The sequence below is a fragment of the Echeneis naucrates genome, chromosome 7 (genome assembly GCF_900963305.1).
Source record: "Echeneis naucrates chromosome 7, fEcheNa1.1, whole genome shotgun sequence".
NCBI classification, from domain to species: Eukaryota; Metazoa; Chordata; class Actinopteri; order Carangiformes; family Echeneidae; genus Echeneis; species Echeneis naucrates.
The window spans coordinates 17,566,467-17,588,415 of NC_042517.1; the positions used below are offsets into that span (position 1 = coordinate 17,566,467).

General features: G+C 39.5%; 2 protein-coding genes across 3 annotated transcripts in view; one reads left to right on the forward strand and one right to left on the reverse strand.

Moving 5' to 3' along the window:
- b4galt5 (UDP-Gal:betaGlcNAc beta 1,4- galactosyltransferase, polypeptide 5) overlaps nucleotides 1–2,363 on the reverse strand; it is a 28,075-nt gene extending 25,712 nt beyond the window's left edge. For both annotated transcript variants that reach the window (XM_029505773.1, XM_029505774.1), the window contains exon 1: nucleotides 1,686–2,363. In XM_029505773.1, the coding sequence (XP_029361633.1) occupies nucleotides 1,686–1,794 (109 nt within the window). In that variant the 5' untranslated portion in view covers nucleotides 1,795–2,363. The remainder of the gene's footprint in view (nucleotides 1–1,685) is intronic.
- Nucleotides 2,364–3,419: 1,056 nt separating this feature from the next.
- Nucleotides 3,420–21,497, forward strand: slc9a8 (solute carrier family 9 member 8). Its single transcript, XM_029505772.1, is given in 17 exon segments — nucleotides 3,420–3,777; nucleotides 4,795–4,973; nucleotides 6,339–6,396; nucleotides 6,398–6,417; nucleotides 7,240–7,298; nucleotides 11,518–11,601; nucleotides 11,957–12,058; nucleotides 12,290–12,324; nucleotides 14,764–14,907; nucleotides 16,924–17,065; nucleotides 17,171–17,276; nucleotides 17,388–17,504; nucleotides 17,617–17,699; nucleotides 17,803–17,914; nucleotides 18,246–18,466; nucleotides 19,323–19,469; nucleotides 20,149–21,497. Coding segments are annotated over 17 exon segments (2,025 nt in total). The 5' UTR covers nucleotides 3,420–3,475; the 3' UTR covers nucleotides 20,263–21,497.
- The last annotated feature ends 452 nt before the right edge of the window (nucleotides 21,498–21,949 follow it).

Below are 21,949 nucleotides of genomic sequence, written 5' to 3' on the forward strand. Positions count from 1 at the left end.
GTAGCTTTTAGTAACAGCAGCAGAAGTCACCTTGTGCATGGTTACAATTTATAATTAATGGAATGGTGCTGCTGGTCTTTATTCTGTTTCTGAACGAAACCCCTATAAACCATGTGACCCATGGGGGTGACACGGTTAAAGGGCTGTAATGGTCACACAGTGACACGTTGCTGCCATGCTCATCAATAGTTAAGCTGTAAAATAGTGATCAAATGAATGAAGGATTATTTGTACTCACAAATTTAATTAGTTATTTGTTTCACATTTAGAGGAATCGTTGTCCATTATTGAAACTTATACTGGCTATTCCTGTCAGTAATGTGTTCCTCATATGAGAATTGATTCAATTATTGATTAAGTTGTTCACAGCGGGAAAAAAGCGCGAATGGATCAATACCCATTTTGATGAGTAAGAGGGAACAGCTTTCTCTTTGATGTTTCAGCTACATCTGTATGACACTATTTCACCCATACAGCCACCCCCTCTATTCCAACAATGACACACTCTCACTTTAGGGAGTGAAAAGATCCTTCCTATTGGTTGTAAATGTGTAGGCATTGAAGATATTTTTGACTTACGTCTGACACCCTGATGGTGGTGCACCCTCAGAGGATAATGTTTCATAAAAACAAAAAGTTTCAAGGAAGTCCAACCTCAAAAAGCCAGCACAACAGGATATCCAACCAACTGTGGCTTAAGCTATATATTGAGAAACGACGGAGTAGCCCCATCCTGTTTCCTTAAACATTTCCTTGGCTGCTTTTATAATCATCTGCACATCCATTAGTGATCTTAACTCCACCCAGTGCAAAGTCATAACAGATTTGATAGAGCCAGGGTAAGAGTCAGGTTAAAGTCGAAGTAAGCTCACCTCATCACAATAAACAAATTGATTTGAGTATCACTAGGGTGTTGCTAACCAAAAGTCAAGCATTACTGGCCTTTCATATCTAGCTTGATATGATGACTGGACCATAGCCTGGGCTAGAAGGCCTTCAGATCAAAATGACTGAGATACCAAACATGAGGCGTCCCCCATTCATTCAACAAGCAAGATCAAGAATGACAAAACGGAGAGGGGAGATGATGATAAGGGACATTAATGAATGAATAATGGGACGAAATTAGTACAATATTACACAACTGCATGCTACTTAGAGGCAGCAAATGGTGTAGGAAATTAGATGTTTATCAGAGAACTCTGCTGTTACTATCAATGTCACTTGAGCCTATGATTGCATTCCTGTTAACCTGATCTGTGACAGGCCATACACCCAGGCAGACGTTTGGTTTAGGTTAACTTTGACCTGTCTATGAATTGGGAATTTGGATTTGAGCCCCAATCAATTCGGAAATAGCAAATTTTGCTTGTGCCCCCAATCCTTATTATCAGTATTACAATGACGATTATAGTCGCCATGGTGCTCATTAGTGGCTCCATTATTACCACGTTAAGGTGCATGGAAATTATGGGATTGAGCTCCAGCATCCAGTTTAGTCTCCTCATCGAAGGGAAGAGATCCAGGCTGAGCAGCGGCGCATGGCCCCGTCGCTTACCTACACTCCCAATGGCAAGCCAAGCTGTCACACACAGACCCACAAATCTCATACAAAACAGCCTCACTTCTCCAATCTAATGTTGAAGGATTTAAAAGAAAACCGTCAGTGTCGATGCGAGACTTACCGATTCCGGGGGCGGAGTAGATGAAATACAATGCGGAGGTGGACAGTGAAAACAGGAATAAAATCCCAAGGAATGACCTTCTCCGGAACCGCAAATTTGTCGGCATCATACAGGCAGCGAAAAAAATAAAAAATAAACACACACACACACACACACACAAACACACAAACAAACAAACAAACAAACAAACAAACACACACACACACACACACACACACACGTTTGCTTATCGACAACGGCGACAGACGGGTCCGATGTGTCCAGATGCCGGAGCCTTCAGTCTGGGTTTAATGAGCCGAGCCGAGCTGAGCTGTGTGTGTCTGCGGCAAGCGGGCGAGGAGAAGAGGAAGTCGGTCTGTTTCCGCGGCAGAGGAAAAGGACTCCGAGTGTTTCAATCAAGAGATTCAAAATCCATTTTCTGGGAGGCGGATGTCTGTCGATCGCTCGGCGTGCTCCGAGTGTCGAAATAGATGGCAATGACAAACGCGGTTCAACCTGGCCCTGGGTTGTTGTTTTTTCAGCTTTTTTTTCCTCTGTTGTTGTTTTGTTTTTGTTTTTCAGTGAGAGACCATCATTTGGCTCACACACTACGTCGTCGTCGGTGGTGGTGGTGGTGGTGTTTGTCCGCTCCTAAGATCTGCCCGCCTTGCCTATGAATGGGAAGTGCCCCACCGCAGCAGCAACACCGAAAGTGGGCGTTATCAGCTCTTTAACACAGAACGTGCTCACCGACGTTAAAACAGCGTAACCTGGTGACCGAAGATTAGGACCATAGCAACTGTTGCGAGGTAGCGTGATGATTATGTCAAAAAAAAAAAAATGTTTGACCGGTAGTCATTGCAAACGGCTTGATTTCTATGCCGCTTTTGTTATTGCCCAATAGGAATATACATAATTTTTTACGTTTATATTACAAAACAGACATTAGCTTATTACATAGAAATGTATGATATTGTGCAATGCATTCTGGATTCAACCAAGCCTCAGGTCTTTGTAGTTTGTTAATTAAGGTTGATGACGGATCTGTTTCCTGTCATCACACAACCAGTTTTGATATTGCAGTGTTTTATTCAATAGCTATTGATGATTGAGTTTGTTTTTATCATCCAAAGAAGTATGAAGTCATTTCATGCAACTATAAAATGTAACATGAACAAGTCATGCAAATTCTAGCTTACTTCGATGCCCTTTCTGCAGTGTTAATCAAGGTTGTAACACACAGAATATAAATAATGTAATAATTAACGAGAATAATTTTACAGTGTGTGTAAAAACTGAATACTATATAAAAGCTCCTACTTTTTGCGGGGCGTTTGTCTTTATTTATTTTTTTATATATACATTTTATAGCTACTGTGCTCACACAAATATGTATGGACCTTTATTAATTATATTTATAAATACTGATTATTTTCTCAAATGACTTCCACTGAATTTGATTGACTAGAAAGCAGCCGGTGCACATTGTGTCCCCTACACCTGCAGACGCAGGAAAACTACAATCTCAACAAACTGCAGCTATGCGTCTACCGCCATATTATAGTGGCTCATGGGAAATTGAGTACTACAATTTCCGGCAACGTCGGCATTGGTTTTAAACAGACGGAAGTTAAATGCTAAACAAATCAATAAATATTTCTGTGTTTTTTTTTGTTGTTGTTTTTTGACAGCGGTTGGATCACGTTGCATCCGTTTGTTTCGTTGCTATTTTAGAACGCTTTGGGCAACTAAAAACTACAACTCCCAGCTAAAGGCTGACCAGGAAGTGGAGGCGTGATGTAAGAAGCTACATGGAGCTGTCGAAATGGATCTTCTCGTGTTTTGTGTTACAAAACGCTGCTTTTGGGATTAAACTAAATGTTTTGAGAATGAGAGGCGTTTGCCGAAAAGTTTTGCTGCTGTCGCTTTTGTTGTTACTCGTCAATCCTTGCGTGTTACAACGAGTTGAAAGAGAAAACTCGTTGGACATACGGGATAGAGATGACGACGGAGGAAAGGTGAAACCGGAGGCTGCTGAGGATCAACAAACCAAACCTGAGAAAGAACAAGGAGGCAGTACAACTGTACCACAGAAAAACGAGCAGTCTGTCAGGTCTGAAACGACAAGTACATAAGACAGCTGTAGCTTCATTTGCAACAGAGTGTACTGCAGTGCTTACTGACAGCTGTCATTCACTAACGATCCTTATTAGATACAACCGGATGTACATGTTACCACGTATATGTATTTGATTTAGGGTTTGTGTTATAACTTTTATACTAGCTTGTCAGCTACACAGACATACATATGTATATGTAAAGCTACCAGAACTAAATAGCATAAATTGACATGTGAATACCCTACATGTAATTTACACATGAATGTGGTTATGTCTGCTAAAATATGTCATTCACATGTTTAATACATAATCCATTTGATAAGGATTTTTAGTATGTTCAGCTTCCTTAAACTTCGTGTTTTTTCAGCCATGTTATTGATACTTATAACTCAAAACAGAGTTTCGACATTTTAGCATTTCTAAGTCAATGCACACGTTCATGTTATTTAACATCCTAAAGTTACTACATTGCAAGAATTATATGTTTAAGAACATTCACATATGGCCCAAATTCATATTGTTGTATCATGATTTGATCTGAAGAACACCTACAACGATGTCTGGACCTACAAACTTCTGAAAATTTGTTTGCCAAGTGTATTAAATCTTATCCTATAAATTATATCATATTTCAGATATATTCATATTTCAGGTAAATCAATGCTCCCTTTTTATTTGTATTCAGCCTTCATATACAAACAAGAAACATGACAAATAAACAAAAACCTTGGCTTTGTCAATATTAATATCTTTAATCTTAAAAATCGGACAATTGTCTTATTTTTGGGTAAACAGATGAAACAGAAGTGCTAAAGTCAGAAAGTACTCTGAGTTGTGACAGAATACAGAAAACGACTGAGCGACAACAGTGACATTAAGACAGTGACCAACACCATAAATAATGTATAGAAAATTATTGGAAATGTTTTTCAAAACCATATCACAGTTGTGCGATAGTCTGTTTATATCTTTCATTTATAATCCTTTTTTTCTGGACTGTCTAATTGCAGCAAGTCCAATGACACTGATAACAGCAATGAAACCCTCCACTCTACAACACCTGCAGTCAAGCCAACAACACCGGCACCCCCAACACCAAAGCCCATTCTGCCAGTACAAACAGGGGTCAAGGCCCAAGAAGAAGAGCAGTCAAGTGGGTTGACGATATTCTTTAGCCTGCTGGTTATCGGTAAGTTGCTTTGCTGTTACGGCAATGCTGAATGGAAGCCTGATTTGGTCTTTTCTGCCTTTTCTTTTCGACCTGTTTCAATCTGTTACTAAACAAACATGGTTCATTCAAAATGGATAAATTAGACCTCCCACAGCCAATGAATGATTGCAAATGTAGAGCCACTTGAATGTTCATTAAATAAAGTGTCTCCCGATCAAGTGTGTGAATAGTGACTCAGGGTAAAGGAAGTAGATAAAGGAAAGGAATGTGGTTAGACATTAATATGAGTAAGGTCATGAAATCATCCCGCATGCACACAAAGTGCCTTTTATGCACATTTGTTGGCCGTAGTTTAAGTCACATTCTTATCACTGTCAGGGTTCTTGACAAGGAAATGCATAAATGATGTATTAGATTACCAGTTAAGCCCATTCACTTTTCAAACACATAAAACTGTTAATGTGTTTTGAAGCATTCATTGTGAAAAAAACCCTAACCCTAATTGATTTTGCGTTTTGAGAAGGGCAACACACGGGAAATCATAACCATTAGATTTTCGAAGGTCATGCTAACGCATCAGTGGTTTGACTTATATGGCATAGTAGGTCACTAATGGCAAACATCTCAGATACAATCTAGAAAATACATATTGGCACTTCCTGTGAACAATATGAAAGTGATGTTTGATTTCACTTCATGAGTGTGCATACATTAATTAGGCCTGAATGTAACATCTCTCTGTGCTAAAACAAAGCAGTACAACTTTGATGAATGGACCTATTCTAGCTTCAGTATTACATATGCTTTCTGTCATGATTACGTAATTTGCTACACTGCATTCTTCCAAATTTGTATGAGTTGCCATTTATTTTATTGTGGCCTTGGGGTTTGTCATCATAATTATGTTAATATGTGTAAGCACTGACTTAACATATTGATATACATGGTTGCCGATGGTACTGTCAGAAGCGAATTTTATGTTTTAATTTGGGCAAAATATCTTTTTATTGTGCAGTCTCAGAACTAGGGCTCTTCCTGATTCATAAATATGTCAGTTGAATTGGATTTGGCTGTTCACTATGAAGATTTGACTATTCGTTCTTTATTTTCTCATATAGACTATCTGACAATCATAAAATCCATTGGGATTAGCTTCATGAATGATTTCAATCATATTAACGTAGTCAAATGCAACAGAGTCACAGGAATATGATTTTGAACATTTAAAAATCAATGAAAGACAGTTATAATGGAATAATGAGATTGGTAGCATACATAATTTTTGTTTAAATCAAGCTCTTATATCTTGATTTAAATTGTTTATGAAGCAGTTGAAGGTCAGCAAAAATCACTGTTGATTTTTGCTCTTCTCACCAACACCAGGTATCTGCATCATATTGGTGCACTTGCTCATCAAGTTCAAGCTACATTTTCTTCCAGAGTGTGGCCGTAGTGTCCCTTGGTGAGTATTTCTTAAACTTTTGCAAAAGTGTGAAATGTTGCAGAACAGGTTGTGGCATATGTAAAATGTTTCAGCATGCAAAGCTCAAAAGGTAATATCCTAATTTAGTTGTTTTTTGGGGAGTGGGTGGGTAAGCTTGTGTAAGGGGATCCTTTTAGGAGATACAGTTTTGCTTATTGTGTGAGGTCACTTGGGGTTGATTCTGCTTCCTCTATATCCTCCCATTGTCTCTCTTCCACTTGTTCAAACTCGGCGACACACATCTGCCTCGACTCTGCTGGCCTTTTCCTCCTGCATGCCCAGCATGCTGAATATGAGATGTAGTCACCTCTTAGTGTTTAGAGCAGGGAACTCTGCTGAACTGAGATAACGCGCTGTTTACGAATGAAGGAGGACCGCTTTTCCTTCCTCATCACTTCCTCTCTCTTATCTAGTCATTGTCAGTATCTTCCCCTGTACTATCCCACTCCATAGCCTGGTCTTATGCAGAGCCTTGATGCTTTCTGTCAATTTCTTCTTCCATCTTATCTCGCTATCTGCCCTTTACCCGTCTTCATGTTTTACTTGCCCTTTTAATTAATGCAAGGCTTGGCTGTGTAACAAGAGAGCTAAAGGCCTGGGGGAACAAAAGCTAAGACTACCGCCTCCTTTTTAACTATTTGTATCTGATTTATCACTGAACCACAGTGGATATTTGCCACATATCCAATTAGCAATTTGCCTCAGGGTTATGAGCCATCTGTGTGGAAATGTTCATATGAAGGTGTAAAATATTTAAAAAGTGGCATTGTCTTGGGTTTTTTTTTTTTTTTGTCTTTAAAGGGATTCTAATGGGAGGCTTCATCAAGATTATTGAGTTCCAGGAACTAGCCAACTGGAAGGTATGGTGTTTGAATTGTCTGTAACAAGCTCAATTTTTTTTCTTATTTCCAGACTGCACTGGTTAGAATTGCTTTTCACAATTAACACATAATAAGCAAATGATGATGCTTTGTTTTTTTTTTTCCATTTATTTCCTTTAGCATGAAGGAAAAACAATCACATTCAAATTCATTTGAGTCTAATTAAGTGCAACCCTGTGAAATACAAGGTTTTTCAAATCTATGAACTAAAAAAATACCCCCCCCCCCCTCTCTCCTGATCTTAAATGTAAGTTTGAGCTCACAGAGAAATGTGAGCCTCGCTGATGTGTTGGCTTGTTGAAAACATACTTTTACCAGTATGATGGCATTTAGCAAATTCCCTGGAATTCCCCACTCACCCCACCCCACGCAATAATCATCTGCCGTTCCTGTCTTCCAACATTTTTTATTGTCCTATGTGCCTGTCTTTTTCCACATTCATTTCCTGGTTGCCTTTGTTTTTTGCTACAAATCTCAGCTATCTATCTTTACTCTGTTACCTAGCCGTACTGACACACACCAGCCTTTACTTCGTATCTCTCTTTCAGCGTCCCTGTGAGCTCTCCCTTTTTTTTTTAATCCTGGATCTCAGCCTTTAATTAACATTCCTTGTTCTCTGCCAGAGAATGAGAGAACAAGTGAACAAGGGAGGTAGAAAGACAGAGATGTAGAGTGACGGGGGGGGGGGGACAGGTCGTGTCAGTGTTTCTTTCAGACAGGGGCCCATTGTTTTTTGGCCTTAGGGCCCCGCAATGTTGCTGAGTCATTGGCACCAGTAACCAGAACCCCTAAACTGCCCCCCGCCTCTATTTTGCTGCTTCCCTGTCTTATCCTGTGAATCTTTAACCTGCTATTTCTTTCTTTGTGTTTAACTTTTAGCAAGCAGAGCTGCTCACCTGTCCACACACAGTGGCATTATGACTAACCAGGTCACAGAGTGGGGCAGTTTATTTGCAGGAACATGGATGTGTGCTTTATAGGCCAGTGGACCCTTCAAAAGACCCTCACCAAATCCATTATGCCTGACCTATTTGTTTTTCAGAGAGCCCCCATGAGCAGGGTGCACCATGCAACCTGTTCAGTGAGTAACACAGCTGTCGGCAGAACTGAGATTCTGTCAGCTTCACATTTTTCATCTGCAACAATTTGAAATTGTGCATAAAATGCACTTACCTAAAGGTCAACTTTTTTTTTTTTTTTTTTTTTTTTTTTTTTTAAATGGAAGGCGTCTGTGCTTCCCAAATCAACCGCTGTCACAGTTGGGCTCATTTTGCATTTTTCAGGTTTAAACCAAATGCTTGTTGCTACCTCCTCCAACCAACATGTTTCTTACGCTGGCCCACTTGGCTAATCTAGTGAGCCTCCAGGAATGCTTTCCAAGCCACCAAGGGTGCACACCCCCGCCCCCCAGGCAGCCGCATCCTGTCATCACTGGCTTTGCTCTTGCCTTTTACCACCAATCTGCTTTCTTGGCTTTTTCCTGCCAACCTTTTCTATTTCCACTCCTCTCAAAGCTTTTCTTGTAGTATTCGCTGCTTTTCCTTTTCTCTCGTCTGCCCATCCCTCCCCTGTGCTCTGACACAGATTGAAGAAGAAATAGCATGCTGGTGCGAAGCAGCATGCTCGCAGCACTTTGTCTCTTCGGCAAAGCACATACATCAGGGAATGTGTTTTCATCTCTGGTGTACTAAGAATTTAGTTTTCTTACCGTTTTAGCATACTGGCAAGCACTGTGTAATCTGGGCTAATCATTTCTCCTCAGTGACTGCAGTGGTGTGTTTTAAGCCCCAAAGGGCAGTGCATACTTTTAATAGCTCTCTCCCACGCCGGAGAGAGAGAGACACAAGGAGAGCAGTTTTAATTGTGGTTTCAGGGGCCTTTTTCCCATGTAGTGATGTCACAGTGTGTCAAAGCTGAGCCCCCAGGGAGCTTCTATGCTCAACGTAGGTCTCTGTAACTTTCCCGCTCATATTTTTGCTATTTCTCAACCCTTTTTTTAACTATGTTCCCTTCATCTTTTCTCATTTAGTTCAATCTCTGTCTCAGCACTTCCCAAGAGTACGCCCATCCACTTCTCTCTGACGTCAAGCAATATTGGTGTTCCTGAAATGTCATTATCACATGTCACATGTCACAACTTTCCTTGTGGTTGCAGGATAAGTCTGTCAACAGAGCTTTGGATGATTGATCCGTGGATTAAGTTATTTATCATGAAAATATACAAAGTAAGCAGGATTCTAGCTTTTTGCTCCAACATGTATCCTCTATAGGCTTGATGCCTGACCAATTTTTAAGAGCTTTTTTCTAGAATCGTGTAGATTGGTATCATCCAAATTTATCATTGGAGCCAAAGCCTTTTTGACAAGCAAAAGTCAGCACATTGCATAGTCTTTAATTAAACACAGTGGTGTGATATTGTCTCATCTTATTTGACAATCATTTCATGGTCTTTTCGGTCTTTTGGTCTTGGATAATTGATTAGATGGGAAGAAATAGATTATACATTGAAAAGATAAGCTTATGAAGCCATCCATGTCTTTTTTTAATTCATTGCTATAGTGAATTTTTTTTCCTTCTTATTTTTGTACTTTCAATTGCACTTGATGCGTTCAAATTTTGGTAATTCATGTCAAATGATTGTTAATGAAAACTGTGGACAGCGTGAGAATGTGAATCGTCATCGCATTACTATCTGTCACAGCTGTTGCGTCCGATTATCATAAAAGAAATTTGAACACGCATCAAATGTGGAAGTGATTGTCTTCAGGCTAAGTTTCTTGTAACTGACAACACTGCCTCCCGTATTACAATGAGAGAATTGTTGACTGAATGGGCCTGCTCTCTTTCCACTCTCTGACATGTCCACTACAGCCCAAAAATAGATCTACCCTATTAACAATGACTAATGGTTACAGTATATCAACTTTTACATTATTAATACAGATTATGAACTGCACACACACACACACACACACACACACACACACACACACACACACACACACACACACACACACACACACACACATACTCACACTCACCCGTGCCCCCATATTGGCTTTTACCAAAGCACATGGCACATCATGCACAGACACATTGGCTGACAGAGCGTAATGCACAGGCACATGATGCCTACGCCTGATCTGGGAGGTTGGCCTGCTTAGCTGAGAAGCAACAATGATTTTATTATATTGCTGAAATAATCAGAGATCAGAGATTACTGGACTATTCTCTGCATGTGTGTATGAATCTGTGTGTTTGGCAGAGACTAAGAGATAAAAAAAAAAACAACAACAAAAAAAAAAAAAACAGATGTATGTTGCTATTTATGCCCCTTTCACTGTACATGTGAGAGAGCAGTCTTTAAATACATGAATTGGCTGGCAGGCAAACATTCCCATCCGGATGGCCACTATGTATGTGTCTGTGTGAGCTTATTTATGTGTTTATCATCCTGAAGTCAGCATCCAAGTCTGTTTTGGCAGGTTAAGGACTGTAACTAACAGTTTAGGTATGCCCTCTCTCCACTTTCTCTCCACCCACCCCCCTCCCTTCAATGACTAAGAATGTCAGCTGATGAACTGTAATGTCAACCGATCATCAGTCAGATGGACAGTAGGTTGTATTTTTCAAGGATACATGGGTCCCATGTTTTATCAGCCAGTCACACAGAACATTGGCTTGTATATAATGGTGTTGACAACTGTGTTTGGATTAAAGACCAGGTTTTCAAGTTGGCAAGGCCTGACAGAATGTAGAAGCAACCAAACATTCGCATTGCAAAATATTTTATTTTATTTACACTGCCATGGTACAGGTGACAGCCCCTGCTTGAAAGTATTCTGGTTTTTTTTTTAATTCAATGGATGAAATTAAATTTGATGAAATAAATGAATTGATATTGCAAATATAATCCAATTTAAAATATGACATTTCATTAATATAATTTAAATGAGTTACATTAATTAGTTTTGATTCAGTTGTAACAAAGTGAGTCAAGTCACTCATTTCAATCAATAAATTTTCAATTTAGTTTACATTGAAAGTGTTAACCTTTCCCCTCCACCTCCTCAGTCTGTTACCATGGGCCAGCATGCAGCTCCAAACTGAGTTTTAAATCACATGTGCTGTGCTGTTTCTTCTTTTGTCCTTTTGTGCTCTTGAAATCTTGACTGTATGTAACTCTTTCTCTCAAAAGGAGGAGGAAATGTTCAGGCCCAACATGTTCTTCCTGTTGCTGCTGCCGCCTATCATCTTCGAATCTGGATACTCTTTGCATAAGGTATGGCAGTATATGTTCAAAAAGCATTTTACATGTCACTGAAGATATTTCGTTTAAAGCTAACTCTCAATGGGAATAGCAGAAATAATGAAAGTCTCCAAAAGAAAGATATAGTGCCAAAACGTAGCTCACTTTATTTTTTAATAAACTTAATTGCCATTTGTTTATCAAAAGCCCATTCAGTTGCATTTTGCTCTTTTTCTTGCAATGTATTTATCACTCTTTTCTCTTCTAACTGTCCTGTCCTTTCACTTTTCATTATAATACTGGTTATAAATTATGTAAAACTATGCAACTTCAAATGCCATCCTAATAAAGATATGAATACTTAAGATCTCTGTCCATGTACATTCAGGGGAACTTCTTTCAGAACATCGGCTCCATTACCCTCTTTGCTGTTATTGGCACAGCAATCTCTGCCTTCATAGTTGGGGGAGGTATTTATTTTCTTGGCCAGGTAAGAATTTTGGCAGTATTGGCCTTGTTTTGCCAGAGCCTACTCTCAAAGGCTTTAACTTGTTCATCTGTTTGTGTATTGTATAGCCAGAAATGAGTGAGGTATTAAAAGTTGAATAAAAATAAAATTACATTCTGTTGCACACAATCACATGTGTAGCCATTAATGCATCTGTCATTGATGACATCTAATGTGTGTGTGTGTCTTTGTGTTTTGTTTTGTTTTTTTAAGGCTGATGTTATCTATAAGATGACCATGACTGACAGGTGAGTGTTAGATGTATTTTACTCTAACTAAGATTAATAATTTCTATTTATTCCTGTATGAGCATAACAGAATATCTCTGCACCACAGACAGGGATTTAACTGTTGTGCTCATAGGCCTCTCTCATTGAAAACTTTGTTTTGCCCCCGCCTGTTAGGGTTAGAGCGAAGCAACATAAAAACAGATGATCGTGGTTTGAAAACAAAATTATCTGTTTACCAAAAGTGGGAATAGGTACAACAATTAAAAAACACAGTAACAAAAAAAAAGGGGGGGTGGGAGGCCAGATGGATGCTCTTCAAAATAACAAACATAGGTAACATAGGTATGTCTCATCACTTAGACCACGTCTCATGGCACAAAAAATAACCTGTGAAGCAGCACCCCGATAGCTGTTTCAAACAATAGACACTAAAGGTGAATGAGAAATCTGTGAACAAGAAGAAATTAGTACTGGCCCAGTAACATAATATAGAGGTGTAATGCACCAACAAACCAAGTGATATCACACCACACAAATCCGGAACACTGCCGTTGAACCCAGAGTGTGGGAGGAGCCACCTGAGTTGAACAACAAATGCATGCACACACACGGTCCAGCTAGGCTGTGCCGCTATGTCCTGGACAATGCGTCGGCCAACACGTTTTATGATGAATTTCCAAATCGTCCTGCACCATCAGAGCCCACCGCATGAGGCGCTGGTTGTGATTATACATGTGACACAAGAAAACAGATGGGTTATGAGCCAATATAAATTTCAAAATGTTGGAGTTCCCACAGCAGAGCTACTGATTAAGGGTGAGACAGTCGACATCGTCATGTCCAGTTTGGTGGTGGTAAAAACACTCCCCCCTCCCCCTTTTATTACTGAACTTGGAGGAATTACTGGCAAACCTGGAGTTTACTGAGGCTTGTCAGCAAAGACTGATGGGAAAACAGTCTTCTGAGGCAGCACGCACTTATTGGCCAATACTGCAGCTGTTCAGTGTTTCCATCTTCTACTCAATTTTCTGCTTTCACTACTGTGCAATTCCAGTCAACTAAGGAAACACTGGTGTGATGGCCTTTTTTTTTTTTTTTTATTCATACGCATGTTGTATGTGTTTTTAAAATGGACCTGGAGTCTGCAATAAAAGTTATTGAAATAAACCACAACTCAGTCGGGCAAATACTTGAAATTCCTCCATCAATATCTGCTCTCGTCGTGAAGCAAAATCATAGGCCACAAATGTGTTACTCTACTTGTCAAAAGGAATTCCCTCTTCCCTGCCAAAGCCAACACAAATATGATCAGGGGCTTTTCTGTGCTTTCCAAATTTCTGCCTGTAGGCTTCAGGGACCTTCAGGGTTCATATGCAGGCAGAGTGGCAGATTTCAGATCATATACTAAGCTGTCTTCCACAGGAAGAGCAGTTACTGCTTCCTGTGATCTTCCATGTTGTTTACACTGCAGCAGAAGTGGCCAAATCTCTGGCAGCCACTTCAGTGCCACTGCCATGCACTCAGACACCTCAAAATAGGAATCCACTTCAGACTTACAAAATGTTGACACCACCACGACGTTTGCTCATATCAGGCGAGCTTTGAGACACGGTGGAGGAGGAAAAAGCCGTCACGCTGACATCAGGAGGATCATGGAGCTCCAGTGTATCCCATTTGAATAAACATAGGGGAAAGTATTCAATAGCAGCATTGCCCCCTCACACCTTGAGTCTACTTTTTAGTTTAATGGAACAAAACTCCTGAGAGGTAAAGAGTTTGGCAGTAGGATACTGGACACAGAGTAACAGATGCATAAGGAGCATGCACGCCCATATGTTGTCAAGAGAAACCTGTCATTGTTCTTGTGCGCCAGTGTGTATGTTTTGTGGTGCTTACTGTTTAGCCACATTGTGAGACGGGTTGTGCACTCAAGCAGGACTTTTCCTGTTAATTTCCTTCACCAACTAGAATGTTTTCATTACTTTGTCTGTTAAACAAGAACTTCCCGGAATTGTGATGTGGCCATTTCTGGCACAGAGTTTCAATGCTTTCAATGTGACAGATGATATATCTTATGGGAACAGTGTTCACAATATTCCTATTTGTGTGGCATTATTTCCTGAATGTGATCAGGACACAATTACCGCCTTGATTGACCACATTGATGTTTCACCACCCCCCACCCCACTCCCACATGTGTGTTTGTCTCTGCATATGACAATTGAAAGTATTTTATCTGTGCTTTTAATTCATTCAGTGATTGTTTTATATTTTATGTAATGATTTTATCTGCCTTCTTGTAATTTTTTTTCTATATCTGTAAAGCAATTTTGAATTACCCAGGGTACAAATTGTGCTCTATAAATAAACTTGCCTTCCCTTGCCTTAAGTATGTGCATGCCTGTAAAAGTGAATTTTACCCTGCACTAATTGTGTCTCCCTTCTGCCCTGCTGCAGTTTCGCCTTTGGCTCGCTGATCTCAGCTGTGGACCCTGTAGCTACCATCGCCATCTTCAACGCCCTCAACGTAGACCCGGTCCTCAACATGCTGGTGTTCGGTGAAAGCATCCTAAATGACGCTGTCTCCATCGTACTCACCAAGTAAGAGTTAAATCCACTCCTCCCTGGCTTGTTTATACTCAAGAGCACCCATTGGCTTGTTTATATTTCCACCTGCATGATCGGCACGTGACTAAAGAGGATATGCACAGTCTCCAGAAGTTAACACACACTGCTTGCGAAATGTTTCAGCGACAGAAACACACACTCGGACTGTGATGTCCCTATTTGAAGAAGGATTTTGAGAGGCACCAACATGTGGTAGTTAGATAAAAATGCTGGCACTCACATTAAGTACTCTTATCATTTAACACAGGACTCTCATTTCAGCTATGAGTCACTTCATGGCCTGAACACTCAGCGTTAGAAACAGTAGTAGACCAGACAGTTTGTATACAGGTGAGGTTTAAGCATGACTGATGAGGTCCCTGCGTAAATGAACTGGCCTGAAACTTGATCTTCCACAGTGAAGGTGTGGCTACACATTAGCAACACAAGACAAGCAGGAAAGTCAAACCAACAGCAATGAGGCCCTTCATATGCAACTGTCGTTCATACAGCAGTGTGACAGCAAAAAACAGTAAATATAAGTACAATATGACACAATGTGTTTGCTACTTTTTTTTAATCACACATAGTGGTCATTAATGTTTTGGGACAAATTACTCATTTGGCAACTTTATTTTAACATCTACTCCTTTGAGCTCTTGTTTATTTCTACAGGGTCCAATTATTTGCCTGTGTGCAGTAAAGCCTGCACACTAGTATTGAAACGGGGCAATGCAAATTTCTGAATCTAGAAAATCTAATATTTTTATTATATCATGTCAGAAAATTGACTTTCCAGGAATGATGCTAAATAAACAGCGTCCTTTTCTCTTTTATCTTTGCATATCTGTCACCCAATAGACTATAGGGTAAGACAGCAATCTATTTTGGGCTTCACTATCTCAGAAGTGTTTTTAACAACACTGTGTTGTATCCACCGGCTGCTGGCCTCACATGCACATAACATGGAAAGTCTTGACAGACAAGTTTGATGACACCAGGGAGTTGGCAAGAATACCTTGATTGTATGTCTTCATCTTCCGCCACATCTGTACTCACTGCATTGTTGCTTTATCTCTTCTACTCACAATCAGCTAAATGTGTTTTTTAAAAAAAAAAAGTGTTATCAAGTGTCTTCATGCCCCTGTAGAGTAAATGAGTGCATGAATAATAAATAGCCTGAACAAGCCTGGCAGTTTGTACTTCACAGTGTGGCTTTCTTAGAAGGCTACTATACAGTTTAGCCTGGTGTTTCACTGCAGCTGCGCACTTAATGCCTTTCCCTGGAAGGTTGTCAACAAGCATGCGAAATTAGTTTATTATTATTAATGATCAGTTAGACTGTGCTCTCCATTTAACTAACTGGTAACTGGTGAATTATAAAAAGCGACAAAATTGTATCCTTGTACAAATAAATGTTGCTTTTTCCTACAAAAAAACTACAGTTATATACCAGAAATTCAATCCAAAATATTCCTTTGTGGATACAGACATGATGATAAATATTTTTCATCCAAATACATTCAGTTCCAAGAGAGAATTTACTGATTCATTACATACTGTATTTGCTGCGAGCTACATCACTGGTGTAAACAAAATACTATACTTGAGCATTAATCCGAAATCATATTTTACTATTGCTTCAGCTGTTTGTGCTTTATAGCTGTATTTCAGAGTAATGATCTCACAGTAGATGTAATAAAATGTTTATTAGCAATGAGAAACAAATGACTCTGTGTCAGGTATTAATTGCTGTGAAGTCTTTGGGGTGATACAATATAGCCAACTTGTGTTTAGCCAACAGGATTTGGCTGGGATTATAAACTGCATAGACGCTTAACACACCCACGCACACAGACAACCAAGTCCCTAACTCTAAGGCGTGGGTTTGTAGCATTCAGGGGTGGAGTATTTCTGCCCTCTAGGGTTAGATGGACAAATAACAACAAATAATGTTGCTGGATTTGACATTTTTGCTTCTTTTTTTTTTTTTTATTTGATATCTTTCAGCACAGCCGAGGGCTTCTTTTCCCGCTCAGACAACTCCATGGTAACGGGCTGGGAGACATTTTTACAAGCTTTGGGTTATTTTCTTAAAATGTTTTTTGGATCTGCTGCCCTGGGAACCCTCACTGGACTCATCTCCGCTCTTGTATCCAGATTTATGTTTGTTTATGTGGGTGTGTGACTGATATTCCTGTTTGTGTTCCATCTGTACATCATCTGGTTTTACTAAATTTCCTTAACGCTGTGGCAGTTTTTGAAACACTTTGATCTAAGGAAGACTCCTTCCCTTGAGTTTGGTATGATGATCATTTTTGCGTATCTCCCCTATGGTCTGGCAGAGGGCATCAAACTTTCTGGTGAGTGCAAGCATAGGCATACAGTAATCTTTTGTGAATCATAAAGAAGAGTTTTTCATACCTAAGGTAATAAGACTATTTTAATTATCATGAATTATTTTCTGCCTGTAGGAATCATGTCCATCCTGTTTGCGGGAATTGCGATGTCTCACTACACCCATCACAACTTATCTCCTGTCACCCAGATCCTCATGCAACAAACACTGCGCACAGTGGCCTTCATGTGTGGTCAGTCAGTTATTCATTTTCTATATAATTCATTTATATAAACTCTCCTGATATCCAGCTTTTGTCATTTTACATTGACTTAGAAACTTATTGTTTCAACTTCTCCCTTCAGAGACGTGCGTGTTTGCTTTCCTCGGTCTTTCCATCTTCAGCTTCCCTCATAACTTTGAAATATCCTTTGTCATCTGGTGCATAGTAAGTGCTCTTAAAATATTATCAGAAAAAAAATGGTATTGAAAATATGATCTTAAACCTGATCCTTTGACTGCCAGTGTTACAGCTGTCGCTCTATCGTCAGGTACTGGTTCTTCTGGGCCGAGCCGTGAACATCTTTCCTCTGTCGTTCCTGCTGAACTTCTTCAGGGACCACAAGATCACACCCAAAATGATGTTTATCATGTGGTTTAGTGGTAAGATGACACAATACATATTTTGATCAGGTTATTCCAACAGTGGCTCTTTGATAGTGTTGAAGCCCAAAACGGATGAAGGTCAAAATTTATTCTCCCACCACATAGTTTTTCAGACCCAGTCACTGCTGAGAGAAAAGGATCTCTGCCAACTTAGTTGATTACATTTTATTTCAAAAACTGTATTTTTGACCATGAATTTTCATGTACTTTATTTCACCAGGGAAACATGCTCTACATATGTACAGATTTACAGAGAAGTCTGGGAACATGCGTTTATTTCTGAAATGATTAGTTGACAGCCTGACTCCTCTCTTTGGCTGTCTGTTAGGTCTAAGAGGAGCTATCCCCTATGCTTTGAGCCTTCACTTGGGTCTGGAGCCCATTGAGAAGCGGCAACTAATTGGCACCACCACCATCATTATCGTGCTCTTTACCATCCTCCTCCTTGGGGGTGGGACCATGCCACTCATCCGCATTATGGACATTGAGGATAGCCAGTCGCGTCGTAAGAACAAGAAAGACATCAATCTCAGCAAGACGGAGAAAATGGTAATGAATGAATCACTCTGATTTCTCACATATACATGTTACCATGGGTCACTTTTGAGAGCATCAAAGACTTCCTTTCCTTTCCTGGGGGACTCATCTGAACCCAAATGCAGTTTCTTGCCTCGGTCAAACCATTTTCTGAATTTTGAAAAAGTTTTCTGTCCTCAGATATGCACGCCACCTCCCAATTAACACGCTCACGCACACAGTTAGTTGGCACTCACTTTGTTGCCATCTTATCTGCCATCAGACTCTTAATGTTCTCTTCAACTGGCATCAAAATAACATCAAAGGGTTTCCGCCAACGAAATCAGTAGGGAGAAAACCGCTCTCATGACAATGATGAATACTTATAAACACAAGCACAAAAAAACAACTGGCATTTATATAATTTCCCAGACATACTAAAATGTGAGCTATTGTGTTGAATATTTCAGTGGCTCCAGTTGCTGTAACTTTAGATGATAGGCCTGTTCTTTTGAAGTGGATGCCACCATTGAGGTCACTGACGGCTTCTGGTGGTGTGCGTGCCTGACTTGTGTAGTTAGTATTTGTATGTTTGATAGTTTCCAAAGCCAAGTGTTACACCCCAGGGTAGCAGCAACTAGATCTAGCAACTTTTCATTTTTCCTTATGGCTCCTCTTTGATGTAGTTCCCACTCTTTTCCCCCCATCTGCTCTCCCTCACCCTTCTGGGTATGGTCTCCATTCCACCATCCACAGTGACATCATTTTGACTTTTCGCTGCATCCACCCTCTCCTCTTCAGCGTCTATCATCTCCATCTCATTTGTTGGCCCTCTCATTTTATTTCTTTTTATCTATTAATCTAACTCTCTCTCTCCCGCTCCCTCTAGGGTAATACCATTGAGGCGGAGCACCTATCAGAACTTACAGAGGAAGAGTATGAGGCTCAGATCTACCAGAGACAAGATCTTAAGGGCTTTATGTGGCTTGATGCTAAGTACCTCAACCCCTTCTTCACTCGCAGACTCACCCAAGAGGTGAGAGAGAAGCAGAAAAGTTCAGAGACATCTGGATTATCACATGTTGTCCTCCATGTTCTGTTAAAAAATGTCATTGTTTTGCAGTCATAGATTTTGATGTCTATGCTTTATAATACAACAGCCAGTAAATTACAGTCTAATGTGGCTTGTAACTGCTTTTACTGCAGTTTTAGATTGATTTAGATTTTATCTGTGTGTATTAAAGCTCACAAAGTATTTTCAGCTCCATTTTGGCCTCTTACAGACTGAATGGTCACACTGAGACTCTAAAATAGAAAAACAGTGTCTTAGGACTTCCACAGTATGTATTTTAAGCGGTTCAAGCACAATGAGACTCTACATCTCGGAAAACAAATGTTTCTCATACTATTTAGTTGGACAACATGAAAGAAAATAAAGGTTAAGTGTCCATTCAGCCACACAAGACAAAATATGTTGTATGTAGATATGTAAATAAAAAATACCACTTCAGATTCAACTTATTTTTACACCAAAATGTTTTACAGAGACTTTAATCAAATTTGTATTAAGCCTGTTATATCGTACTTTATATGTGTACATTACCTCATTTTTTCACTGTTGCTTTCTTGTTGCTTTTTTCTAAAATAGACCATTGGACATAGATGTTGTAGTGGATAGTTTATATAACTTTGTGTTGTGTGTGTGTGTCTGACAGGACCTATTACATGGCCGCATCCAGATGAAGACACTGACCAACAAATGGTATGAAGAAGTTCGCCAGGGACCCTCAGGCTCTGAGGATGATGAAGATGAAGCAGAACTTCTGTGAACTAAAAAACAGAAAAGACTTTTCAGGTCATGAAAACAATGAATGAATGTGTGTCTTGGGGCGTGTGCTAATGTTTGTGTGAAGATGAATGCTGTTCTCTGCTCATGCGCTTATTTTGTTTGATAACCTGCTAACAAATACATGTGACAGTTTTACTCACCGCCCATTGAGGTGATTCAACACACACTGAGCTGGAATGTGTCAAAAATAATTTGAAAATCGTAACACTGGATCAAGCAAAAACAAAAAACAACAACAACAACAACAACAAAACAGATCAGACACACAAGCTAGAGAAACTGAAAGGATGTGTGTGTTATATAAAATTGAGTACTGCTGTTCCCTGATCTGCTGAACAGCATGAAATGTTTTGTTGATGCAGGCCAACTTCTCCTAGGTCAAGATCTGAAGAGAAAACAGCAGGGCAGTGACGAGGGATACTGGCAGTGTAAAACAATACTGGAGCACCTGTTCACTTTTTCCCCATTACTCTCATATTGTCATTTTTATGTGGCACCAGCTTTGCTGTGCGTGTTATATAAAAGTGTGTACCAGCTTTGCTGGTAGCTGTGTTTGTCGGGGGAGGGATATCACATAATGATGTTACAGGTTCAGCCTTCAAAGTGAACTGCAATTGAATTGAATTTGCTTTCAATAGCTTCCTGTTGGAAGTGAATTGAATTATCTACGAGTCTCCATATTGCGTATGCATTAGTTACTCTAAGTTCTGAGTTCAAAAATACGTACACTTAATTTACACAATGAAGATAAAACAGAAGAAATAACGCGCAAGCTGCCACTAGCCCCCCAGCAAATATAGGCACTGAAGAAAAATGCAGGAAGGATTTAAAACTAGTGAAATGGACTGAGTAAAGCCAACCATTTTCAAAACATTTAACGCTGAGGCTACAGAAGAATAATTATGAATAATCATTGGCCAACTGGAAATTGCATCCATTCATTTGATTTTCTCTGTTCATATACCGAATTATTGCCACTACACTGTGTGTAAAGTAGAACTAGAAATGTTGCTTTTGTCTTTTTCACTGTGGATTTCTAATTAACATGGGCACAAATGAATGTTTGTGGAGCTGGTAATATGGTCTTGTGAATATTAATGTTTTTCTATTTATTTATAAGATGTGCTGTTTGTGGGATACAAGCTTTTATACAAGCTCTATGAGCACTGCAGAAATAAAACAAATGACTCTATAATAAATTCTATTGATATCCTATATGCAATGTCAAGCACCACTTTAATGGGCAAAGCGTATCTTTATTAATTTCCCTAAAGGGTTATGGTTCCCTGTGAAAAAGGAGAAGCAGCGTAAATTATAAAGATTGAATGGCACACAGGAACGATTTTTATGGGCTTTTATAGAAGAGGAACTCCAGTTAAACTTAAATAGAAATACTACTTTTATAATGAAGAGGAACTGAACAGAAACCGCACAGAAAGGCAGCATTTTATAAATGATACATGCATGGCAGAAAATAGACATAGATACAGGCAGCTGGAAAAAAATGCAAGAGATACACTAAAGCTGCATTAAAGGCTTTGACCTCGTTAAATATTATATTTAAGAAAATAAATGGTAACAATTTCACACAGCATTGTCATGTTTCAGTCTGAGGTTTGGTGGAGTTCCCTTTTGAAACTTATTTCAAAAGCAGCATGTGATAATTA